Source organism: Hippopotamus amphibius, chromosome 3 (genome assembly GCF_030028045.1).
Source record: "Hippopotamus amphibius kiboko isolate mHipAmp2 chromosome 3, mHipAmp2.hap2, whole genome shotgun sequence".
Lineage (NCBI taxonomy): Eukaryota > Metazoa > Chordata > Mammalia > Artiodactyla > Hippopotamidae > Hippopotamus > Hippopotamus amphibius.
This window is the reverse complement of record NC_080188.1, coordinates 175,119,925-175,145,790: the sequence shown is the minus strand read 5'-3', so window position 1 is coordinate 175,145,790 and position 25,866 is coordinate 175,119,925. Positions and strand designations below refer to the sequence as shown.

Below are 25,866 nucleotides of genomic sequence, written 5' to 3'. Positions count from 1 at the left end.
CCCCCATAGGAGCGTTAAAGGAATGCATTGTGGCCCTGTTGGTAATTGCCTTCTCTTCAGTTCCAGTGGCATATGGCTAGGCTTGGGTAACAGATGTATGTACCAAATCAGGCACTTACTGTCTCAGCTCAGGTGTTAGGCCATGCTGAAGTTTACAGCTGTGCCCTGCTTAAAATTCTAAAGCCATAGCGGTTTATTCTCTGAATTTAGTGTAACTCTAATCTAGAATATGGCATTGTTGTCTTCTGGAATTATTTTCTTTCCCAGTCTGTAGGATGATAATAAAACCTGTTCTCATAAGGATTGTGATAAGAAAAGCGAAATTCAGTTCTGAATTGTCGTAAGTGAAATAAAAACTTTCATCTATATGGTCTTGGATGACAGAAATGTGTTTATAAGTAAGCCCCAATTTCTTCCAGGCACACTAGTGCCTAACGGTAGTGAATGGATGGTTCCTTTACAGAAATCAGTACATTAATAACTTCAGTTCTTTGAATACTAGCAGTAGCCACTACTTGATATAACTCTTTCCCAGGAATTTCTAGCTGGTTAGAATAAATTCTCATGCCCTTGATAGTATAGTATATGGACTTTTATCTTGGTAGTGATTACATTTAACTATAAAAGCAAAGCTTAAATGCAATAAAATAATCATTTCTTTATGACTTCCAGGAAGCACTAGTTGCTTCTTGGAAGTCATAGAGAACCTTGAGAAAAATGTGTGATTTTGGTTATCAGAACTGAGGAAGGCTTAACCACTGTAATAGGTAGGCCAAATCTAGGAGTATCTGTATACCCACAGTCCTTTCCTAAGGACTCCTACCTATAGCCTCCTCCTTAAGATATCAGCTCTAGGCAGTGCATATAGGTGGCTGTGCTCTGTGTTGCTTCACCTTACCACCTACATTTGACCTAAAGTGGTCAGGAAAAAAAAAAAAAAATTAAAGCAGTCAGGCTGTTTGGAGGCTGACCCATTAGAAGACCTAGCGCCCGTGCCTTGCCTAACTGATGATGGTGATATGGCAGGCTCATCAGATCCTCGCTCTTGGGAAAGTTTAAACTTGAAGTAGAGAGAATTATTTGGTAGGAACAGAAGCCAAATGCTTAACCAGAACAAAGGCAGACAGAGATGACATGAGTCAGTAGAAGGCATGAGTAAGCAAGAGTGATAAGGAAAAGATAAGTCGTGAAATTTTTAGACATTGTGAGTGGGGAAAATATGGAGATTTTACTTAATAACTGTAGGGGGGGAGCGTGATCAACAAATTATTGCTGCTGAAGACACAAGGAACTAACCAAATCATCACACATCTGTCTAATCCTGGGCAACCTGAAATTCTCAGCCTGTGTTCCCGTACTTCTCGTGAGTCCTAGCCACATGGCGTACCTTTGCTCCATATTTTCACATGAAACATTGCAATAATGTTCCCGCTCATACTCCTCTCACACACACTCATATACAGCCACGTGCGGTCCCTTGAGATAATTGAGTTGAGTCTGTTCTTTGTAGCTGAAGAACCCTAAAGGACACAACTGCTCTACCAGTTCAACTTTTCTTACTTTGGCTCTGCAGCCAAGGCAAGAACGGATGAACAATAGCAGTATTATGTCCACCTGAAGAGGGAGGGTACAGACTTTGAACAGGAAAAGGCAACTTAAAGGTGATGTGATATAGGGAGGGACCAGAGAAAGATGGGTAACACTAATGACAAAACAAGGCATTTGAGGAGACTACGTGGAAATGTGCATTCACAAAAAAGTGTAAGAATAGCATTTCTCCTTTTCTCCCTACTACAGTGTGAGTTCGTAAGGCATTCATGGCAGTGTGCCTCTCCAATGTCTAGAAGAGGGCTTGGCACATAGTAGGTGAAACACTAAATTGAGCACATAATGTGGCCCAGCTGTTAGGTTGTCTTAAAGTTTAGTATCTGCTTTGAGTTGACTGGTAAAAAATGTACTTTCAGGCAGACTAAACTGAACTGAAGAGAGAGATGTGAGTCAGAGATGACAGTAGATTTTCCAGAAGCTTCTGGGAGAGATAATGATAGACAGTGTAGAATAGCCTAGAAACCATGGGAGGAATTTTGAAGAACCAGATGAGAAACCACCTTCTTCATTCCTAGGACTAAGGAGCGGAACATACTGTTATCAGGAACATCTGCAGAGCACAGTACGGCAAAGCCTTTCACCAGAGGACATGACATGATGTGTGGCATGGATAGTGGAGGAGAGCTGGCAAAAACAACTTCCAGATTCTAGGTTTTAAGTGCAGAACAAATATCATGGCATCCAACTGCACTAGGAGAACAAAAAGAAGAAACATGAACCCCATCTTCAAGGAGAGTAGGAGGCGTGTACAACCCCACACCTCAATATGTGAGAAAGAGCAAATAAATGCAGTTGAAGAAGGACACCCACAGCTGCAGACGCCAGGCGAAGCTGAAAGAATTCTCTAAGGGACAAAACCTATAGTGCCCAGTTTAGACTAACGGGACAAGATGTATGGACTGGCAGCAGGAGCTTTCTTGGCCCTGGCTGGGCATGAAGAAGAAGCAGGATGATGAGTTCAAGGAAGAATCACACAGACAAGGGTGAAAACGTGAACAAAACCTTAAGGGGAAACACAAACGAAGAAGTAGGGATCACACCTTTAATGTAAGACAACTTTAGATTTAGAGGAGAAAGCTTTAAATAATGCAAGGCAGGGTGATTCATAACAGCAGTATACTACTGTCGCCTATAAAATGGAAGCTACAGGAAATAGGAAGAGAAATAGTTACATGATAGTGGTAGGAAACATTAATTCACCCTTTTAGTTCGTAAGAGACCAGGTGAACAAAAAACAAGAAAAAGAAAACCTGGATAAAAATAATGAATGAACTATTTGATATTTGTCACTTTGTATCCTGAAAGCTAAGAATAGACGTTTTTAAATGCTGAATAAAAATAAAATAGACCATAAAGAAAATGTCAGTGAATTCCAAAAGGCAAAATGAATACATATAGCATTCTTTAATCACATTGCAGTAAAACTAGAAATTAAGAAAATAATTAGAAAAAGATTGTATTATCACCTGAACATTTAAAATGTTTTATTTAAACAATTCCTGGATCATAGAGGATACCAAACAGGTTACAGAAAATCTAGGGGGAGAAGCACTCCATGTCAGAACCTATGGGACAGCTAAAAGTAGAATTCAGAAGCACCTATCTTAATGGTGAAGGAAAATAACTGAATTAAATATCTAACTCAAAAAGTTAGAAAAGTAATCAATAAAACAAACATTAAAAAGCAGAAAGTAGGAATAATGATAAAAGTTAATGAATTAGAAAAAAAATTAAACTTATAAATAAAAGAGCTGGTTCTTTTTTTAAAAATCAATTAAATAGATAAATCTCTAGCTAACCTAATAAAATTGAAACTTGGGTGGGGAAGAGAACATAGAATGAGAAATAATAATGGGGAAATGATAGAAACAGAAAAGAATAAAAGAATTATAAGAAAATATTTTGCTCAAGCCTGTGCAAATTAATTTGAGAACCTGGAAGGAATGGATGCTCTTGTCGGAAAACAGAAATGATCAATACTTATCTCAGATAATTAGAAAATCTAAACTGACTATGACAGAATAACTTCCCCCCACCCCCCTGCAGAAAAGCCTGAATGAGGCCCAAGTGATTTAGCAGGGACTGCTGATAACCTTTCAGGACCAGATCATATCAGTTCTCCTAAATATATGTGCTTTACCAAACGTGGAGATTTCTCACAGGAGACATAGGAAACTAGTAAACAGTTGTTGTTCTTGGGGAGTGGAATTAGGACTAAGGGACAATATTAGAAGGAAGTCTTATTTCTTACTAATATCTTTTGTACTTTTACTATTTTATACCATTTGTGTATGTTTCTTTTTCAAGTGTGAGGAATTTAGAATACCTTTGTTTCACATTTGGACAAGTTTACAACACCATTTGGCTTTTGTTGTTTTGTTTACCTTACTTTTTTGGTAGGCAGAATTTCTTAAATGCCCTTCGAAGATGTCCCAGACTAAATCCTGGAACCTGAGAATATGATGAGATCTGACCTCTGATTGTCATATGTCACAGTTGACCATAAAATAGGGATATTATCCTGGATTATCTGAGTGGGCCTGATGTAATCACATGAGCCTTAAATGCAGAGAGCTTTCTTTGGCTGATGGAAGAAGGGAAGTCAAGGAGGTAGGAAGCATGAGGGGAACTCCATGCACAGTTGCTGCTTTGAAGATGGAGGGGACCACGGGAGAAGTAAGGCAGGCAGCTTTGAGGAGCTCAGGGCACCCCACCCCCACCCCCGGCTGATGGCTGGCAAGGAAACAGGACCTCATCTGTACAACCACAAGGAACTACATTCTGCCAACAACCTGAAAGAGCTTGGAGGTGGCGTCTTCCCCAGAGCTTTGAGATAAGAGCCCAGCCCAGCAGGTATCTTGATTTCAGCCTTTTGAGAACCTGGACAAAGCCTAGCAGAACCCACTGGGACTCCTGACCTTCAGAGTTCTGATGTAATAAGTGGATGTTGCTTTCAGCTGCAAAGCCTATGGTAATAAGAGAAAATTGGTAGAGTAAAATGACATTTTAAAAACCTCCATACTTGTGGGGTTTATGCGGACTTCGAGATAGGAGCCATCTTCCCTCCTGTCTGGATGTGGTGGGCTCAAATCAGCTTCAGAGCCCCAGGCACAGGGACCACATGTAGAGTCAGGGCTGTGTGATTCCTGTTAAGTGCCATGAGTAAAATATACTCGGCTGTATTTTCGTTGTTTTCTCTAATTCTGTAGAAGTCCAGATTTATGATTGTTTTGTTTTAGTCAGGGACTCCATGTGTAGGATAACAATTTTATTATCCTAATGAAGAGAATAAATTTTTTAGACCTGTCTTGTTTTTTTTTCTCTTCCGTTCAGATTATAGTCTTGAACATAAGTTGGTGGGCATTTCCATTTTAAACAATCTTTTCTGTTTTCAGTGAAGAAGTTGGAATTTTTTTCCTTTGGCTATCTTAGGAAATTAACTCCTGCCTTTCCAAAAATTCTTTGTTTATGTGACCTAGATTTTAAATTTGTCATTAGAGCAACGTTTGATCATGAAAGTGGGGTCAAGTGACACTTTAATTCTTTGACTAGTTTCTCTAGAGACTTGCTTGACTTGCCCCAGTTTTGCTCCAATGGCAGTTTTATCTGAGCCTGAATAAAGATAGTTTACCTTTTAAGTTGCCAGACACTAAAAGTTATCTTTCAATTAATTATTTGAGTTTAGTGGTTTGGGAATCAAATATTCAATTTTTATTTAATCGGTTGGACTTTGGTAAACTTTTGCCTCGAAATGTTAACTCTGAGAACTGCAGAAGCGAAACATAGCTGTTCAGGTCTCCAAAGAAGATTCCAGAGTGTGGGGAGTTGCTTCTGTGGTCACCATCACTTCAGATTTTGAGCAGAAAAGCATAAAACAGCCACAAGCAAGCCAGTGTCGGGAGCCCAGCATGGTCAGCAGATGCAATAACACACAGAATCTCTAACACTGAGCTTTGGTTCCTTTTCTTTTTGGTAAGTTATGTGCCCAACTTTCCTCTCCTGTCCCCTTGCAGGGCCTTGTCAATTGCCTGCGGAGGTTAGGAAATGCTTCTGCCTCCTGTACACCTTTGGGCAGCGTGTTATAAAAAGATAATAAATGTGAAACCCAGGAGGGAAAATTTAAACAACTGATTTTAATGCCTGTACATGTGTGCCTCACAGACAGAACAAACAGTTTCTATTTTGCTTTGATAGTCAAATTTCTTTAAAGAAGGTATTGGTCTTTTTTAGCAGAAATCTGTTATTTTTCTTAAGGAAATGAAGTTAAACATTTTTGTTTGGTTTTAATGAGCTGTTTCTAAAAGGAAGGGAACTGTATTATTGATAATTCTGTTGTGGATGGAGGCATTCAGAGCAGCCGCACGCACTAATTACATTAGTGTCTGTGCCAAAACATATAAAATGACTATCACTGATTGGTGTCTGAATTATGAAAAGGTAAAAACTTGTGTAATAGAAGAATGCTATTTGGAAGAAAGCAAGATGCTTTTCTTGAATTCCAGTACTCTTTTTATCTAATCAAACTACACCTTACAGTGTCCTTTATCTTCTTCTTTATAAACCATAATTTACAGATACTGATATTAAAGAACTTCCCTCTAGTGGAAATTCTGATTTCGGAATTGTGCATAATTTGGGGGGGAGGAGGGGTGTCACATTCCCAGGTCTCAGCTGAAAGGCTGGCTTTGCTCCAAAGCCCAAGCCTGGCTCTGGTAGATTATTTTCAAAGACTCTTGATGAACTGTGTTAAAGGAAAGAAGGAATGGAACAGATCACCCTAAACTCCTGGTTGACTCTCTCCTGCATTTGGGGTTTTCCTCTGGCATGTTTACCTGCTGAATAATGCTTCTAGGCTAAATACAAAAAATGAGTTTGCCATCTGCACCCTCCACCTAATAGCAGATGTGTCAGAGGCGTGCTGATGGTGATGATGTGCTAACCACAAAAGAGAAAAAACCTTGCGGGAAGGAGGCTTTGAGAAGTATTGTGAGTGTCATATTGTAGGTGAATCCAGCACATGGGAAATCCGGCCTCAGCACAGCATAGCTTGCCTTCAGTAATTTGGACCTCTGCAGCTTTGGGGCAGTACTGCATGTAAGTGGTGTAATAAGTTTATTTAACAGAGTTCCATCAAGTAAATATAAAAATCTCCGTTTTGTTACGGTAATAATATTGACCTCATGGTTTTGTTTTTATTTTTTGTTCAATGATTTCGTGAATGAATTGCTTGGTAGGAAAGCAAGTAATACGCTACCCAACTTGATATTTTGTATGCGTTGAGGCTAAAGAATGTCATACAGAAGAGTGCCCTTATTCATGAACCGTTAGGGGTAGAGGGGGAGGAGCCTTTCCATGTTTTAATAGCAAAGACCTTTCATTGTAAAAAGTGAGATTATTTCTTTAGATACCGTATGAATTACTGAAGGGAAATATGACTGAGAATATGTTTTGGGTGAATAGATGCCAAATGCCCATTTCACTAGATGATTACTATTCTAAATATTTTTCCATTAGCTAGTTTCAACTCAGGAAATAGATTAGACCCTTAATGGCCTAAGCAACCAGGAAATGAGCGATATATTTATAGATTCCACCAGTGAATTTGAAGTAAAACTTCTTGCGTATTAAAAATTCTAACTGTAATACTCAATGTAAATGCTTTTTGAAGTACTCTCTCTCCTCTCTTATCCCAACACTTTTGAAGATCTAGTATTCTCAATAGGGAGGAGAAATTACCTAAAATCATATTTTGAGGAAGGCCTGAGTTTGTATTAAGTGTGTGGAGTCAATTTCCATTGAGTCTAGACCCTGTGCTTTACTAGTAGAGACTAATTCATTTCTGGTCTTGTTGTGGGAACCTATAGCAATCTGACAGAGCAGCCACCATGGACCATTCTCATGGCCCTGTTCAGGCCTCGAGATTCTCCAGTCTAAAAGGTGCTGGAGGAAGAACATTTCCACTTAATTTAGCCCTAGGAGTTTAGCTGTGCTCTGTGGAAGACTGGGAGTGACTGTATCCTGTACATAGAACAAAGGCAAGAGAGGCTTTGGCTTCTATTAGGACCCTTGCTTAAGAGCACTGAGTCACACCTTACCTGCACCACTGAAGAGCTTTATTTGGGGCCTTGGATATAAGCGGTTGAGTGAGAGGACCCCAGAGGCCCTGTACAGCTCTTACACCGTGTGAGTCTAAATTCCACCTGTGATTTCATAGAACCCTGAAGTAGGCATTCTACTCCCCTTCAATGGGCCATTTTTTCTCACCTGGTAAACAAAGATACAGGCTATTGAGATAGAGAGGGACTGTTAAAATCAATGAAAAGGAAGGCTCAAATCAAAGACATTTTAAACGGAATGAGATTAAAAGGTATTTATTTTTTATAGAAAATGAGGGATTAATACATGGATTTTCTTTGTGTATAGAAATTTCTTTCATTTTCTTCGTATAGCCTGTGGATAAAAGTCTGAATTCCTTGCGTTTTTCATTCTGGTATCCCAGGTGTTAAGCACTCTCCTCTGTACATAGGAAAAACTCAGTAACTATTGGGCTGGCCAAAAAATTTCTTTGGGTTTTTCTGTAGGATGTTATGGAAAAACCCAAATGAACTTTTTGGCCAACCCAATATGTGTTCTCTCAAATTTCGCTAAAGTACCACTTTAAAAAGCATCAACTGCCATTTAATATTTGAATTGTTTTAAGCCAGTTTTTAATGATTGATTGATGTTTATGCAGTGACCCATTTTTACTTGTTTGTACTAACAGAGCATAGCTTTCATTAAGTGGGCAGTTAAAATGAGAATATAATTTGTGTTCTTGAAGCTGAGCAGGACACTGTGGGGCTCCGTAGCACGGAAGCCTTTCTGTGTCCCCTGTTTCTTGTTTGTAGGGAATAAGACTCCAGCCTCCATGACCTTCCCTGAGTTCCAAAGAGCGGATTCAAACAGCTGCTAATCAGGAAAGGGAGGGGACGCAGAGACAAGGGACGAGACCACCTGAGGCCAGATCAAAGAAACTAGAGAAGCTCTCAGGAGACCACCTGAGGCCAGATTAAAAGAGTGCAGGCCCTGCACACACCCTGATCTTTATTAGCAACTCCGCCCTTGAACCATTGCTATAAAACCTCCTTGGTTGAGACACACAGTTTTTGAAGAATGAGCCTGCTGTGTCCCCCTTTGCCTGGTAAAGCAATAAAGCTGTTCTTTTCTACTTAATCCAAAACTCTGTCTCCAAGATTCAATTCTGCACCAGTGCGCAGATGCTGAGTTTTCAGCATCATTCTTAATTTTAAAATATTATATAGTCCTATTCCCATCCAAATGCTCTCAGATCAAACTGACCAATTACATATTAGAATACCTGGACCAATTTAAAATACAGCTTAAGGGAATTCCCTGGCGATCCAGTGGTTGGGATTCTGCGCTTTTGCTGCTGAGGGTGCAGGTTCTATCCCTGGTTAGGGAATTGGGATCCTGCACCCCAGGAAAAGAATCTAAACTAAACTAAACCAAACTGATTGTACAGAAGCAACCAAAGGTTCACCACTACATTTTACTGGATCTACCTTTTATTTTTCTGTTTTATTATATTTTAAGTTATACCTTTAGATTAAAAAGCCCCAGAATAAACATATGAGAAAACCTTTCCAAATTTAAGTTTAAAACAACATGCTCTTCCTCCCAACCTACACCCCACCTAATAGCAGCAAATCAAGTTAATCAAGTAGTATAACCCTAAAAGCACGGAGGCTCTATCCACCCCATCACCTGCTTTTACAGTCTCCACCAGCTACAGTTTCCCTCTGACAGTCTTGTCAATTGCAGGTAGATTTGTGGGCCCAACACACAGTGAGACCAAACAAACCAAAATGTCAGAGTTTGGAGTAGCAAAACGTTTATTGCAGGGTCAAGTGAGGAGAACAGGTAGCTCTTGCTCAGAAAAACCTGAACTCCCTGATGGTTTTCAGGGAAAAGATTTTATAGGCAAAGTTTGGGGTAAGGGCTGCAGGTGTGTGATCGTCTTCTGATCTGTTGGCGGTGAGGTAAGAAGGCAGTGCTCCAGGTATCTTGTGCTCAGCCTGAAGTCACCATCCTCCACCTGGGTGGGGGCCTTAGTTCCGGCAGAAGAACTCAAAGGCATTATTATTTATATCCCTTGTTTCTTGACTGCTCCTCCTTTGTTTCTGCATTCCCTCCCTTCCCTAATTAGGAGCTGTTTGAATCTGCCCTTTGGAAATCTGGGGTGGTCTAGGAGGCTGAAGAAACAGGGGACACAGAAAGGATTCGTACCTGGGAGGTCCCCACTGCACTCTGCTGCGTTTCAGTAAGAAGCACTCACTCTGATCAAAGCTATGTAACTACACCCCATCAGCTCTCTAGCTGTTATTCTATGTGGATCCCAGGGGCTGAGGTCTACAGCTTGTCAGGCTTTGGTTTGCCACACCCTGCCACACATCAGAGACATTGCTTTTCTCCCACTTGGCTTTATTTTCTTCTTTCTTCTTATGCTACTTTCTCCCTTTCATCTTCCTCTCATTTTTTAAAATGTTATTTATTCTTGCTTTTTCAACCTTGGCTTAGGTTTCCTCATCTTGTTGCAGGAAGGGTGACCCCTTCCAGAGCCCAAGTGTGGGCTCTTGTTTAACACTCAGAAATGAGTTGTTCGAGGAGACACACGTGCTAACAAAGTAAGAGACTTTATTGGGAAGGGGGGCCCGGGCAGAGAGCAGTGGGGTAAGGGAACCCAGGAGAACTGCTTTGCCACGTGGCTCGCCATCTCAGGTTTTACGGTGATGGGGTAAGTTTCCAGGTTGTCTCTGGCCAATCATTCTGACTCAGGCTCCATCCTGGTGGCACATACATCGCTCAGTCAAGGTGTATTCCAGCGAGAAGGATTCTGGGAGGTTAGTAGGACATATGGACTGGTGTCTCCTCTCTCCTTTTGATCTTTCTCTAATTCTTCTGGTTGGCGGTAGCTTGTTAGTTCTGTGTTTGTTACCAGAACCTCCTGTGGTAAGATAACTCCTGCAAGTGGTTACTGTCACGCCTGGCCAGGGCAGGCGGTTTTGGTCAGTGGTTCCCCTAACAATCTGTAAATCAGGAGCTAGACTTACAGTCAATGCCAATACTTTATGAATTCATGGTAATGTATACTTATGAATATATAATTGTCATCTTTTTGGTGATAAATTTACCAACAAATTATGGGTTAGAAATGAGGGTGGGGAGAAAACCTTTCTTCCCAGGTTTGGTTTCTTGGGGCCTGTGAATTAAACTGACAAAAGGCATATATTTCTTTATTGATGTTAATATTTTTACATGAATGGAAATGTCACAGAAAAGAAATGAAAAACCAAAGAGACAGACCTGGGGACCATTTAACAAAGGGTGATAAATTGTGACTAGACAGAGGAAAAAGGTGTTGGGGCTTGTAGGGGGGTGAATTGTGGGAAGATGACTAGGAAATGTGTGGGGGAAACATGGTAGGTAAGGGTTGTAGAGGCGGCACCTTTACAAATGGAAATTTCCTTTGCAAAGGGGAAATGTATGCCCTTTTAGGCAGATGGGGGAGGGCAGAGAGCTCTTCCTGTGTCTGCTGTTTCTCAGTTTCCTTCAGCTCCAAATAATCTTTAAGTCACGTTGGCATAATACTAGGGGTGGTGTATTCTGATCACCTTCAGAAACACAAGCATCTGAAAACCCTTTAGAACCCTGTGTCTCTGAAATTTGTGGATACTAGTGTAGGGGAGGCATCAGTAATTTTCCCTTTATCCTTCTAGGTTCTTGGCTGAGACACCTCCTGTAATAAAAGACAGATTATAGAATAAAAACAAACAAGTTTAATAACATGCATACCTCCTGTATACATGGGAAATACCCAGGAAAACTGAGTAACTTCCCAACATAGCCCAAGCAACCGCCTTAAATGACACCTCCAGCTAAAGACAAATGATGTTTGGGCAGACAGCCATTTATGGGAGGTTACTAGGAAAAACATGGTAAACAAGGGCAAAGTTGTTATACAGAGTTGAGTCCTTGCCTTCTCCAATGAGTTTCTAGAAATTTAGAATCATCCTCTTCCTGGTACAGAGAGGGGGACACACTTGAAAATGGAGACTGCTCTTATAAATGTAAGTGTCTCTTACAAAGGGATAACTTTTACTTGGTTTTCACAGCTTTTCCTAGGTCTGCTGTTTTTTAAAAGTAATCACCCTAAATAATCATTATGCCTAAGAGGCAATTTTTTGGTGGCATATTCTGCTCTCTTTCACTACTTTATAAAACTGATTGATGAAGTTGAATAATATATATTTCAACATGTAACTAATACCTATAATAATGAGATACCCACAGGTAATTTGTGATTTTCCAATTCTAAGAATATTTAATATCAAAAATATCAAGTTGTATATATTAAATACATACTTTTTTTTGTCAATTATACCTCAGTAAAGCTGAAAAACAAAAAAATACTGGAATGTTCTGGCTGTAATCCCTAAAGCAAAGACCTTGTCAAAGTAAAAGAAAATTGGCCACAGCTATTAATCACTGCCTCATTTTTTGGATAAGTTTGAGACAGCATCAGTTGAGTTTGAAACTAAAGAAATTATTTTTAAAAGTCTGATGGTTAGAAGTCAATTTGGGATCAAAACTAATCCCTCTCCATAAATTTAATTTACTATATATCCATGCTTCCCAACTCAGGGCAGTTTTTATCTCCAGGGGACATTTGGCAATGTCTGGAAAATTTCCTTACAACCTAGGGGGAGAGGTACTGCTGTTTTCTAGTGTGTAGAGGCCAGTAATGGTACAAAATATTCTAAAAGGCACAGGACAACTCCATGCAGCAAAAAATTATCAGTCCCAAAATGTTAATAGTACCAAGGTTGAGAATCTTTTCTATATGTAACTGTGACTCAGGATGAGTTCTACAGTTTGGAGTGTCTACTCATGTTTCATCCTGGCAGGTCTTGAAAATAAAATAAAGGTCATTAAAATCTCACATCTCAGCCAAGCACATCATTACAAACTGTTTGCTGACTCTTGGCTTTTTAGGATAATTAGATCTTGACAATGGATTCTTGATTTTAGCCTGAGGCAATGTTATTACTATGGGAAAACGGAAAGGAGAAAGCATTTAAAAGATCCTGCTAACTGCTATTGTGTCCCATCTGAGAAGGTTTAAGAACTGAGTAATTCTTTCATAGATAACAATTCTGGCATGATAATACACTTCAAAGTGGAGTCATGTACGGTTAAGATAAAGTGGACTCGACCAATCATTTAGTCCTGTATTGTTTTAAAATAAAATAAGCTGCCTATCTAAACTCACATGGCGTTTTGGTTGCAGAACCAATACAAGCCACGTTTACAACCAAGGCACAAGGCACTTCTCCTCCTCCTTGAAGATATTCATCACATTTCTAGGTTCTTTTCATTGGCTTATTTATGAACGTTGACCCTCACTAGCTTCTGCATCAGGGTTTGTTCAACGTGGACTTTAAGTAAACTCAGGGAGGAATTGACTTTGTGAATAAGGGGATTGACAGTTGCAACCCTGCAGCATTTCCACAATTTGTAACATAATGTTGAAAATGGGGAGGGCAAAAGTGCCAGGGTAGGGTGGGAAGTTCCCTTGAATCCTCAGAGTAATAGAGCTGGAATTCTACTTCCAGCCTTCTCTTTCCCGACAGCAGTTGAAATTCTACAGTGATTTTCCCTTCAGTTATTTCTTTTTTTAAAAAAGGTTCCATTATTATACCTAATAGATTAAATAGCATTCCTCTTTACTCATGGAGTTGCTATAGTAAGATCTGTAAAAAGTGTTATTCCAAAATGCTGACATCAAAGGACAAAATTTCCAGGGATTTTGGAGTTTAAGCAGCATCATGAAGCCGTAGCTTCACTAATATCATGTCACAACAAGATATATTTTTTTAAGTATAAACCAGATTTATGACATATCCCGTAACTTGGGATTTGAAGAAAATATTGTTAGAGAAAGAGATCTGTAGAGATCACTGTTAGTGTAGTAATTGGAGTATATCTTGATCTAATTTAATTTGAGATATTCAGAATAATTAGGCTGTTGAGCGTAGAGGTGAGTATATCATCACCATTTCAATAAAGTTAAAATATTAATGTGCTAAAGCACCATCTAATTTGGTGCCAGCGGAGAACAAAATGTTTAACCATTATTGCAAAAATCACTAAACCTCTCTTACAGCCTAATTAGCTGGTTAATGCATTTTCCTTTTTGCTTTTCAAATGCTGTTCCCTAATTTTGCGCAATTTATCTTTTTCTGAAAACCTGCTAATTTCATGTGCTATAGCCCTTCAGAAGAGAATGTTGCTTAGCAACCGCCAAAATAACTAATAAGCCTATATCTAGTAAAGCCTTAAAGGACTTATTTATTTTAAATTTATAGATCTCTTCATTGACCATTAAAATCAAGAGGAAGTTTGTTTCACTTTGAATTTCTTCCAATTTGTGCTTTTTCTGGTTAATTTACATATACTACATAATTTGTAACAAAAACAAAACACATAGTATATTTAACATAAATGTCTCTTTTCTCCCATCAACCTCTTAACATTGCTCTGTGTTCATCACTTGCTTTAGTTACTCTTTTCTAACAGAATACGCTATCAACGATAATGCTGACTAAGAGATGTTTTCTAATTCCCTGGATACAGAATTCCACAATATTGCTTTTTAATGCTGAGGCTAATTTTTTAAGGAAGAAATACATTAAGGTTTTAAGAGAGGGAAGTACTTAGAGATTCAATTGAAATGGTTGATATTACCAGTAATGGTTTTATTTTTGTTTGTTTGACCCAGAATATCTCAGAAGAGTCATCTGAGCTGGTGGTGCTGTCTCATTGCAGTCTCCTGTCAGACTCCTGTCACTTAGCCTTGGCGTGTTTGCTTGTCAGAGATTGAAGTCTTTCCCCTGTGGCATACAGAGCCTTAGTATTATCCAGATCTGCGACCTGTCCGCTTCACTCTCCTCTCTTCAGCTGCCTTGGGGTTGAGACAAAATACCAGTAAATTTTCTTACTGCTCCCTTTGTATTCTGTGGTGTTGAAAAGTTAAAGACCACTGCTACAAAAATATTAATAAAAAGAGCACAGGCAGCTTATATGAGCCGTGCCAAGGCCGTCTGCGTTAAAAAGAAATGCATGTGCTCTCAGGAGAACTTTAGTACTGGAATGAAACTCCTTTACAAAATGGCTGCTATCTTGCACAGGCTTTGGGCAAACTTACAGTGTATCTTCTTTCACAGGAAATATCTCCTGGAATATCACCTTGCATAATGGTTAATTATCCTCTCTACATATCAGAGGTGCTTTTTTTTTTTAATGGAATATTTTCAGTAAGATATTATCCTGACGTAAAATAGTGGGTTTTTTTTAAAACAAGAGTTAATTACTGAAAACTGCAATAACTATAAATAATAGAATAATTCACCTATAATTGGCTAATGTAGGACCCATTAATAAATTATAATCTTCAAAACCATACTACTGTGTTTATATCTCATATTGCCAGCCCTTGTAAAAAGAGAACAATGTTTCATCACTGGAGTTACTTTTAAAGATGTATGTAAAAATGAATACTTAGTATAATAAATTATCTGATATAATACAGTATGTGCCAAAGAGTCAAATAGTTTAGGACAAAAAAGAATCTTTTCAGAAGGGATGTATGAGAGAGAGACAGAAAGAGAAAGGGAGATGGCTATTGGGGAGAAGAATGGCGAGAAGACAAAGAAAATAATGTTATGGTTGAAGGTTAAAAGACTCTTTGAACATTAACATGTTAACTTTAAGACCAGCTTACTGTTCAGTTTTTCCAGGGGAAAAGAAAAAAAAAATCACAAGATTTAGTTAATAAAAGCAGCCACTTATTAATGCTTCAATTCTGTGTTTGCAAGCGTGGATAATAGGCAATTTCCTTTATCCTTTATAAAGTTTAACACCAGCACTCCTTGCTTAACATTAAGTTTATTTAGCCAGACTTATGAGCCAGTTTTCCTGTAAATCTATTTTAGGCAGGTCTCCTTTATACATGGGAATGGAAAATTGAAAGGATGGGTAGAACATTTGATAATTGAAATTTTCATATACTGAAACTTTTATTTATTTTAGCTTTTAATTTTAACTTATTCCCATAGTCTAGTTATTTGACATAGATGATTAGAAATAACATCCACCAATTAGAGTCACTAATGACAGTTTTTCCTTCTTTCCCTGTTTTTGCATTATTTGAAAGAGAGATCCAAGTAATTAAGTGACCAAGAACTAGTAGGCCATTAGGAGAAACAAAAGACATTATTTACATAAATTAAAATTATCCCCAAACCACTAAGATTTAATACATATTTGTACAGTTTCTATACAAAACAAATATTTACAATCTGATCATTTATTCAGATTTGGTAGTATAGAAACATATAATCTCAGCTGAAGTTATTTTTTGTTTTACTGTTATTTCAATTATAGTTGAATGTTGGTCATTTTAGTATTATAAGTCATAATCTCACATTGCATTGCGTAATTAAAATTCTCCCTAAATGCATGCTGAGTTTAATATAAAACAACAGTTTCATAGCAGTTTTGAACATTTAAAATTTGTATTTAAGAACACATTGAAGATTTTAATACAGGATAATAAGGACTAAGTAATAAGGGACGCATAGCCAGAAATTCTAGAAATTGACAACTGCATGTTTTGCCTCTGATTCTTTATGTATCTGATTAACTGGTAAATAGGCCTTCTTCAGCTAAACATTTGCAGCATTACTTAGATATCAAATGGACATTTAAAATAAGAAAGATGTTTTGCAGAATATGTATGTCCTCATGCCTAAAGGCGGTTATCATTTTAGAATTTGTGACTGAAAATAAAACCTTTGGTCAGCTATGCAGTCATTAATATTATCGCTTAACTCCCTGGTTAATTTGAAGAGGAATTAAAGCATAAGGATTTTAGCCATTTTTATGATCCTCATGTATTAGGGAGATATTCTCTATGATGACACATAACAATTCTGAAACCTGAAATGATCACTTTTTGGGAAAAATTTTTAGCTTGAACATGAAAAATAAACTCTTATCAGAATGAATAAAATTAGAATGCTTTGGGCATTGCCACTGCTGCTGCTATGACTACTGTTAAGAAATTATCAGTACCTTTTTATTGTTTTACTGTTAGCCAATTTTGAGCGATTTACTATTGCTCTTAACACAAAGAAAAAGCCAATCTTTTACATCATGGAAGCCACCATTGACAGTTCAAAGAATGCTGCCTCAGTCCACATGGTATTTTCTGTTATAACAGACCGTTAATATGTGCATTGCACTTGTCAGTAGTTTGCCTCCAGTCTTTTCTTTTTCTTTATATTTGCAAATGCCTAATAAATAATATTATTAGACGCTTTAGAAGTTTAAAAGTTTCTATTTCAGGATCTCCAAGTTGAATTTTTTTCTTCTCTCTTTAATTCATGTTATGCTGAACTTGTTGTAGGTGGGAAAAAAACACAAAGCAGAAAAAACCCCGGAGCTTTTGTTAATCATGTATTTTGGGTTTAATCATGGCTCTGATTTACTAGAGGTGTGACCTCAAACTCTTAGGGCAGTGGTTTCCTCTTCTGTAAAATGGGGATAATAAAACCAGCTTCATGGTATTGTTATAAAAACTAAAAGAGATATAATGTAGTTAAAGCTTCCCCCAGCAGAATAACTGTTAAGTATGTGTTATTTTTCTCCTCCTTCTGCCTTAACCCCTAATCAAATTCAGTTAATGTCTTTGAACGGAAGTAGATTACAGGTTTATTGGTCAGTTCTAAGCTTCTGGATAAGCTGTTACTCTAAACTATTGCATAGGATATTTCTTTTGACTCTAGGATACACAGGAACACTGGAAAATCTTATTATAATACAATTACAAAAAAGGGTTATGTATTTCCACAGGATAGCCCGTAGTAACAGTGTTTTCTTGATCAGGTTATAACAGATGAATATCATTATACAACATATGCTCTCTTTGTTCCCTGCTCTTGTCACAATTGCTCGGTTTAATAGGAGGTAATTGATTAGGCTCTGTTTGCATTGTAGTCAGGAAACTGGAGAGGGAAGCTGAACTGTAAAAGATCCCCTCCCAACCCCAGTATCAACCTTTTACCTCCTCTAACCCGTGTCAGTTATTTCTGACAGAAGGACTTGGGTAAATTGCTCCCAACAAAGCAACGTCTAGAAAGATTCATTGTGTAGGGAAAACCAGTACAGGATGGGAGTTGTGTGACACCTTTTATTTCTCCCTCCTGGGTTTTTGTTAATCGGACAAGAAAACAGAAAGTGGAGGCGTTGACCGCGCTCTTATATACTGAGAACAGCCCCCACCTCACTTCTCAAGGTTCTGTTCCGTCTTCTCCTCCGTTTTTGGCAGATGCTCTTACCCCTGTAGCCGTCTTGGGTTTTTTTGTTTGTTTCTTTGACCCCGCCACATGGCTTGTGGGATCTCAGTTCCCTGGCCAGAGGTTGAACCCAGGCCCCAGCAATGAAAGCACCGAATCCTAACCACTGGAGTACCAGGGAACTCCCCATCGTTTCTATTAATGTTGATAATGGCAACTGCCACAAATCAAACACTGTATAGAGCCTGGCAGCTTGCTAAGGGCTTTTATCTACATTATCTTGTTCCTCATAATATCAGCCCTGTTATCATTTTCTCATTTTATGCATGAGAAGACCAAGGGTGAGACAGCGTGTAGAACCTGTTCATGGTCAAACAGCTGGTATGTGGCAGACCATTGTATCAAACCAGCGTATTTTGAACGCTGGTGCCCGTGTGTGAACCATCATGGTATACTTCCTCTAATGACAAAAAGAACTGGCGGCTAGAAAGGCAGAAACCCGGTAGTTTTCAAGGACTGCCCTTGGCCTACATACCTTATATTCCAAATTTGTGGACCTGAGATTGGAAACCTACCACAGGCTGACTCAAATCTGCCTTTGAGACCTTATCTCCTACTGTACCTAATAACATAAATTCCACTCTGGCCAGGCTAATTTTATTTTCTCTCTAAAAAAAATTGCTTCTCTTTGCTTATGAAAATCCAATCCATTTTTTTCCATGAAGACGTTCCTGTCTGTAGAAGGATTTAATTCTGTGGTGATCCTCATATGACTTGACAGACGTAGTGTGTTGTATTGTGTAACCTTAAGTGTGTGAGTGTCACGGAGATCCCAGATCCCAGCGTGGAAGAAGCAGTGGTGTCTGGCACAGGGCAGATTCTCCGTACAGGTTTGCTTACTTCGCTTATCTTCTTTTAGTCATGAAGGGCATGCACTTTGCAGCCAGACAGGCTTGTTTTTGAATTCTGTCGGTTCCATTTCTAGCTGTGAGAATGGAGTCAAATCACTAAACTTCTCCACATGTTAGTTACTTCATGTATAAAGCAAGGATAACTTATAGTACCTAGCTCATTGACCTTTGTGAAGATTAAATGAGATTCTGTGTTTAGGACATAGTGAGTACTTAGTAAATACTAGCTGCATTATTATTATAGGAGAGTTTTTAGTATACATTAGTCATTATTATAACTAGGTTATATGTTACTATATTACAGATTTATAAGCCCTTCTCATGCACATTGCATGCGTTTAGCAAATGCTGCTGTTTTTATTTTAATTGATATAATTCACATACCATTAAAGTCTTGCAGTTGTAACTGCACGATTTTAGCCAAGCCCTCCACTGCAGGCTTCTGCATGTGACCTACTGCAGGGGTCGGAGGGCCCATCTGGAAGACAGTTATCCAGATTGGGTCACCAGCCCTACAGGAAGAACTTGAGACAAATGAACACTTGAATGCAAACGAGTTTACACTTTATTGTCCCCTAAATCTATCTTCTGACCTTGTGAAGGAGGAATCTGAAACATATTCCATGTGGAATGGTTTGATTTAATGGTTAGTAAAACTTAGAAAAAGTTATTCAAATGCTTTAGAAATTAAGGTAAAGTTATTTGTAATTACGATTCAGTTATATATTCCGCTCAAAATGAGACAAGATGAAGCATTACTCGTATTCTGAGATGTGTTTGAAACCATCCTCACTTGGGGTGATAGCAGATATCAGGGAATGCTTAGGAGCGCTTGAAATGCTTCTTTTTGGTTAGTTAAAATTTAAGAGGATGTCGTGTGCTAAAAAACAAAATTCAACTGAGTGAATTTTAAAGATCTTATTGGCTTTATTCAGCAGTTCATGAATGGGCAGCAGCCAATGTAGCAGTTAGAAAGGAGCTCCAAGGAGCTGTACAAAATGAAAGACTTTTATGGGCAGAAGGGAGGAGGAACAAGAAAGTTAAACTAGGCAAAAAAAAGTGGATTGGTAATTGCAAGAATACTTTTCTTCAGGGGATAGCAGAGGTCTATCAGGCAGATTACCTAGCTAGTGCTGATCAGGTGACTCCTGTTTTAAGATTTCGTTTCTGGGAGAGTGAAAACTGTAACAAAGTCTTTGGTGACATGGGACTTAGCATAAGTCACTCCATGTTGGACCTGTTGTCTTGTTTTTAATAGTTGGCTGTGGATTTTAGAGTTACAAATGAGGTAGAAAGCTGACTTGTAAAAGAGTTGCAGCTACTCTTTCATGGTCTGGAATGTACCTCACCCTCATTCTTTGTAGTGAGATGCAAATGAGGAAGTAAGAGACCCAGTATAACTAACTGTTAAGCAAGTATTTATGTCCCACTGGTTTTTGTTTTCTTAGTTTAGCTCTGGGGAATTTTTTTTTTTTTTTAAGAATATGTGTTTTCTGAGGTTTTGAATTTGCCTAGCAATTACTAGCAAAGATAGGAAAGATAATGAGCTGAATGGTTGGAATTTGACACAAGAATAATGGTTTTCTTTATTTACCTTTGCATGATTTTAAAGAGAACTAGGATTTCGCATATTTGTTTTTTACTTCATGTTCTTTTCCCTTTGTAAAAACTCAGTATGTTACTGGACTATTCTGAAATCTAAAATATTCTGAAAAGCTTTCTTCTATTGATAACTTCTGTGGTTTCCCTCTCATTTTATCTTTTGTTCGCCCACTTTGAGCACTTGGGTTTTGTAAAGTGCACTCTTAAGTGTAAAGAGAAACCTACTTGGAATATTGTTTTTTTCTGTGATTAAGAAAGTAATCGTAGAATTGTGTCTTTCTTAGAGTTCTTCATGTCAATACCATGAATATTTTGTGACAGTCCATTAAAATTGCATCATGTATACTTCATGTTTATATTGAATTGAATCTATTATATATCAATTGAATCTATAAGCTGTTCCTCAGTGATCGATAAAGGCCACTGGGTGAACGAAGAACAGTCTGTACGGGGCTTTGCCAGTACATGTGGGGGATGCAAAAGACCTTTCTGCCCTCTAGGCCATGTTTCTGTCCTGGTGGTTTTGTCTTCCTGCCTATCTTATCCTGATTTTATGGCTGTTGTGATGAGAATGTTCAACAAGTAGAACCTGAGGCATGGGAAAAAGGGTCTTTACAGCCTACAGGTGAGGTAATTTCTCAGTGATGTGTGATCATTTTTCTACTATATTTGCTGCTTTGATGGTGGATAACAAAATACTACTCCCGTAATTAAACTGCTTTGCTGCATTTCAGGAGAACACAGAAATAGGAAAATGTTCCCATCTTATCGAGGCTTATCTTGAGTCTTGTTTTGGCTGTTTCTAAATTTGACACGCCAGAATAGACGTTCGCTGAAAGCCAGGAATGGTTTATTAGATTCAATTCAGTATGACCCAGGTATATTTTCGTTAAATAATAATAATCCTAGAAGAATGGCTGTTGGAAGAAAATCAGCGAACAGAGTAAAATCTGTAATTTTTTTAAAACAGCATTTAAAAATCATTAGAGATATTTTATTTCTTAACTTTTTCTTAATGAGATCTAGAGAGGTTTCTGAAAATTATTTTGTAGCCAGTTTGGCTTCTGAATAGAAAAACTGTAAAGGGTAACTAATAAAAAGTATAGCAACTGTCACCAAATCCTCTTTTAAAAGCAAAAGAGTTGATCTTAGAAAATCCACACTAGGGTAGAAAGTAGACTGCATTTGTTGAGACACATTATAGCAGCCCTGGGGGGCTCTTTCTTAACCTCTGGGATGTTACCCTTTGTTTTTTATTCTGATAGAGATTGCAAAGGTATTTGCACCTTCATATCCGCCAATAAGCCTATTTAGTGGAGGGAAATAGGACGCACTGCTTTTGACTCTTTCTGAGCACGCTGAGCTTACGTGAAAACCTCTGATCTATTCCATCCCTCTCAATTTACATGACCCTGAGGAAATTGAAACCTCGGGAGGTTAAATGACTTGCCCTGGGACAGACAGCTAGCCAGTTCCTGCTGCAACTGGAGCCCCTCTCTCGGTTACCACGAGTGCCTTGTTTTCTGCTACCCGTTTGATACACAATCCTCTCCTGGTAAATTTTAGCAGCAACTGGTGTTGTCGGCACTACACTCCTTGATCTCAGGTAATTCCCCACCCCCACACCTTTTTTCAGTGTAGCTGCGCAGTGTGAAGTCGATGACTGCAGAAGCTCAGGTGGAAACCATCCAGGGAGATCGGTGGGTTTCTGTTCACTGGGGAAAAGGCCAACGAGTAAGAAAGGTGTCTTGCAAGGGAGTGAAGTACTGTATGTAAACAGGACAGAGTACAATGACTCCTGAAGTTTGGGGAGGGTATTATAGCTGTTATTTCTGAAGCTGGAGAAGATATCTTTAAGAAAAGAGAAAAAGCAGTATGATTTTTAAAATAGATCATTGGTTTGCAAACAGTATGCTTTTTGTTAGGACCACAAATAAACATTTAACTGTTAAAAAAGGAACGTTTGAATTTTTGCTTCCCAGACTCTGAAGTATGGAGAAACATTTAAGGGTGAAAAAAAATGAAGGGTGAGCATCAAACTTAGGGAGTCCTTGCTCTAGAAAACGTATGCACTGTGGCTATGTGAGAGGACCTCTTGGATTTAGGCTTGATATGTTATTAATAATTCTAAGGAGCTGTGGCTAATTAGAAGTCTTTTGAAGGTAGTAAATCAGAAGCTTTTAAAAAAAATACCTAATTGTTTACCTAAACACCTGTGTGGAGTTCTAAACGGACTTCATTATTTGAAGTTGTTAGTTGTTTTTATCATTTTAAAACTGTCTTTACAGCCTTTGATTATGTTTCTAAAATTGTTTTGCATTCTTATAGCCCGATGCCTTGAAAGTTTTATGAGTTTAACACACAGAACCTAAAACTATTTGGTATTGTTTCCCTGGCCCCCCCCCCTTTTTTTTTCTTGGTTATGAGTGTTCTTAACCAAGATGATTACCTATATTGTTACACCGAATGTGCTCTCCCAGAGTGCATAGGCAACTGCTCAAATGCGGTTATAATTCTTGTTTGCCCCTGGGAGGTTGCCAGAGGGAATAAGGCATTATGGGAAGTAGTTTCTTTACCTTCCACAACAGGTGTCTTTGTCAGTGCACCTGAGTCAGATATCAGTGTGGAAGCACTGAGTCACTGGAGCAAAGGAAAATATGAAAGTCAGAGGAATTGTTTTTACAGCTAGAAAATGGTCCTGCAAGATAAATCGGAAACCTTCTGGTGCTAGTGAAGGCATGAAGAGATTCACAGTGTCTTTTAAAGTACTTCTGAAAAGATAAAAAGGAATTAAAAAGGTATGAATTGCCTGACTCTTTGTAATACCTTGTCTCCTGATGATCATTTAATTTTTACCTGGTTAGTCAGCGTTAAGATGAATGTGCTGGAAGAATTTTTAAGGAAAATAATGCTTAAAAGGCGAAGCGGCATTGTAGGAAAAAAAACAAAGTGAAAATGCTTTACCGGCTCCAACAAGGGTCAAACTCAATTTGAAGCTGTCTTAATCTTGAGGATTTATTTAAAGTATTGCATTTTTGTTTAAATAAGCCTATTAGTCTTGCTTCTGTTTCCTAGCAATAAGGTGTTTTCCCCTTCCGTGTATGTGTGTGTGTGCGCGTGCATGTGTTCTGTGTGTGTGTGTTTGTAATCTAAAATGCTATATTATTTGCAAAACTCTTCTAATCTCATTTAAATGGAACAAGGTACTATTTAAGTAATCTTGTTCATCCAGGTGGAAATACTTCAGAAAAACAAGGAAAAATAGACACTATAAATTTCATTCCAAGTTTTGTTTTTATAAAAAGCATCTTAAACAGCATAATACTGCTGTTGGTAATTAGAACTAAAAGTTCCAAACAGTATCTGTATTTGATTGTAGACAAACACTGCCGGACTGATTTCTAATTCTAACAAATAATATTGTTCCTAGTACTGCAGTGTCATAATCTATAAAAAGCAGAGAAGATAATAGCTTAATAAAAGTACTGGAAAAACAAATTTTGGAGGAGCTTTATCTGTCCTCCTCTCTTTTTTGTTTAATACTTTTTCCATGGAATTAGTATACATTATATTTCCTAAAAGGTGGTTTAGGCAACCTTGTCATGATAACTGTGGGCATCTTTCACATTTTTCATCAGGGCACATTGAGGTTCATTTACAGCCTCCAGCTCTACTTAAAAAAAAAAAAAGCTTCTGATGTTTAAGGCACCAGTAGTTCATTACTATCTGCTGATTTGGGTAATTAAAAGAAACCTCTAAGCTTAAAAATAGAGACAAAGAGAACATTTATCTATGGAAGAAAAATAGTTTAGAAATGAGAACCTTGTGTTACTTTCAGAATAACAACAAAAACTGTTCACAGTGTCAAGAATTCTGTTTAAAATATTCGTGGTTTTTTAGTGGGAGAAGAGGAAATGGTTATTAACTGATATTGCAGTCCGTTTCATTTTTATATTTTGGTACTTTTTTTTTTTTAACAGAAATACTCAGAGGGAAAAAAGAATTTTTTTCATACTTCAGGAGATAATTTTTTAACTGCACCAAGAATTCTTTAAATTCTGAAAAACTAAAGGCTATCATCTATTTTCTATGAATGTGAAAAAATAAGCAGTCAGAAAATAATCTTCTTCAAGAAGAATCTTGATATAAGTAATACTGAAGTAAGAAGATAAACTTTAAAATTTTTCTAATTATCAAGAACATAACTTAAATCAATTTTTGTGTTTTTTGGGTTTTGTTTTTTCAGTTTTGCTGTAGGATATTTCCAGTTAGGAGACTTTTATTTCTCTTTTTGAAGTTCAAAGAAGATTTCCAAAAAACTGAATTTTCTCAGCTGCTCTGTTAAGAATGCAGGTGTTTATAGTGTGTACCTCCTCCACAGATAAGAGACCTCTCTGTTTTCTACTGGGGATGAATTGCTAGACAAGCCTATGATAGCAGCTGCTTTTTTTTTTTCTCCTTCTGGATTTTTGACACTCCACCCCCTCAAACTCAGGTGGGTGTGTGCCTTGACACGGAGCTGCGATAGGATTTTCCCGTGGATAGTCTGGTCTGGAGCTGGGGCAGCAGCAGCTGCTGTGGAGAGGCCAGCTGGCAAGATGATGGAAGAAATCTCCATTATGGTAGCCTATGACGCCCATGTTTTCAGCCAGCTGCACGATGAAGACTTCCTCACTAGTCTGGTGGCCATCAGCAAACCCAGGTCTATGGTAGGTGGGGCCTTGCACACTGCTCTGGGGCTGATTTTTCTTTTCTAATATGAAAGTTATACTCCTGTAGCAATTGAGGCATAACTTCCTGGGGATTGAAATAGAAGTATGGCTGTTGGCATTGTTACAGCTACAACAAGGTCTACAGGTTTTCAAGGATTTATTTATATTACTACACACTGTTGTACCTTAGCAGTACATTTAAAGTGTCCTAGGAGTAAAACTTAGATGAATGCTATCTTACGTAGTGAGGTTGAGAGCAGTTTTATAGTGCCACACATAACTTTGTCCCACGTGTTTGCCACATACGTATGTTTGTGGTTATTAGGTGAGGGTTACCTACATTTACACGCAGATAATTCAGTCTTTGTGAAGTGGAACATTTTTACCAGTGGGCCATAACATAGACATTACGAATTGAACTATCTGAAAATCAAATAACTTTCAGAGTCTTTTCATTATTACTAAGAACTATTATGAGTATAATTTTAGTTGGGATTTAAATTTGTAAAATTTTTTTTTTTAACCATTCTCCAAGAGTCTTAGTTTGCGTGTCCTGGCATAATAGAAAAACGTAGCCCTTGCAAATGTCTGTCGTTTCTTCTCTGTAGATGTCATGCT

General features: G+C 38.1%; 1 protein-coding gene across 8 annotated transcripts in view; it reads left to right on the top strand.

Annotated features, from left to right (window-relative positions):
• RABGAP1L (RAB GTPase activating protein 1 like) overlaps nucleotides 1-25,866 on the top strand; it is a 665,842-nt gene that overhangs the window by 541,200 nt on the left and 98,776 nt on the right. The window contains exons 1-2 of one of the 8 annotated variants that reach the window (XM_057728676.1): nucleotides 23,205-23,334; nucleotides 24,517-25,245. The exons of 5 other annotated variants lie outside the window; for them this stretch is intronic. In XM_057728676.1, coding sequence (XP_057584659.1) covers nucleotides 24,967-25,245 — 279 coding nt within the window. In that variant the 5' untranslated portion in view covers nucleotides 23,205-23,334; nucleotides 24,517-24,966. Of the gene's footprint in view, nucleotides 1-22,093; nucleotides 22,143-23,204; nucleotides 23,335-24,516; nucleotides 25,246-25,866 lie in introns of those variants that run through there. 2 more of the 8 variants (XM_057728672.1, XM_057728674.1) reach the window with 2 other exon arrangements.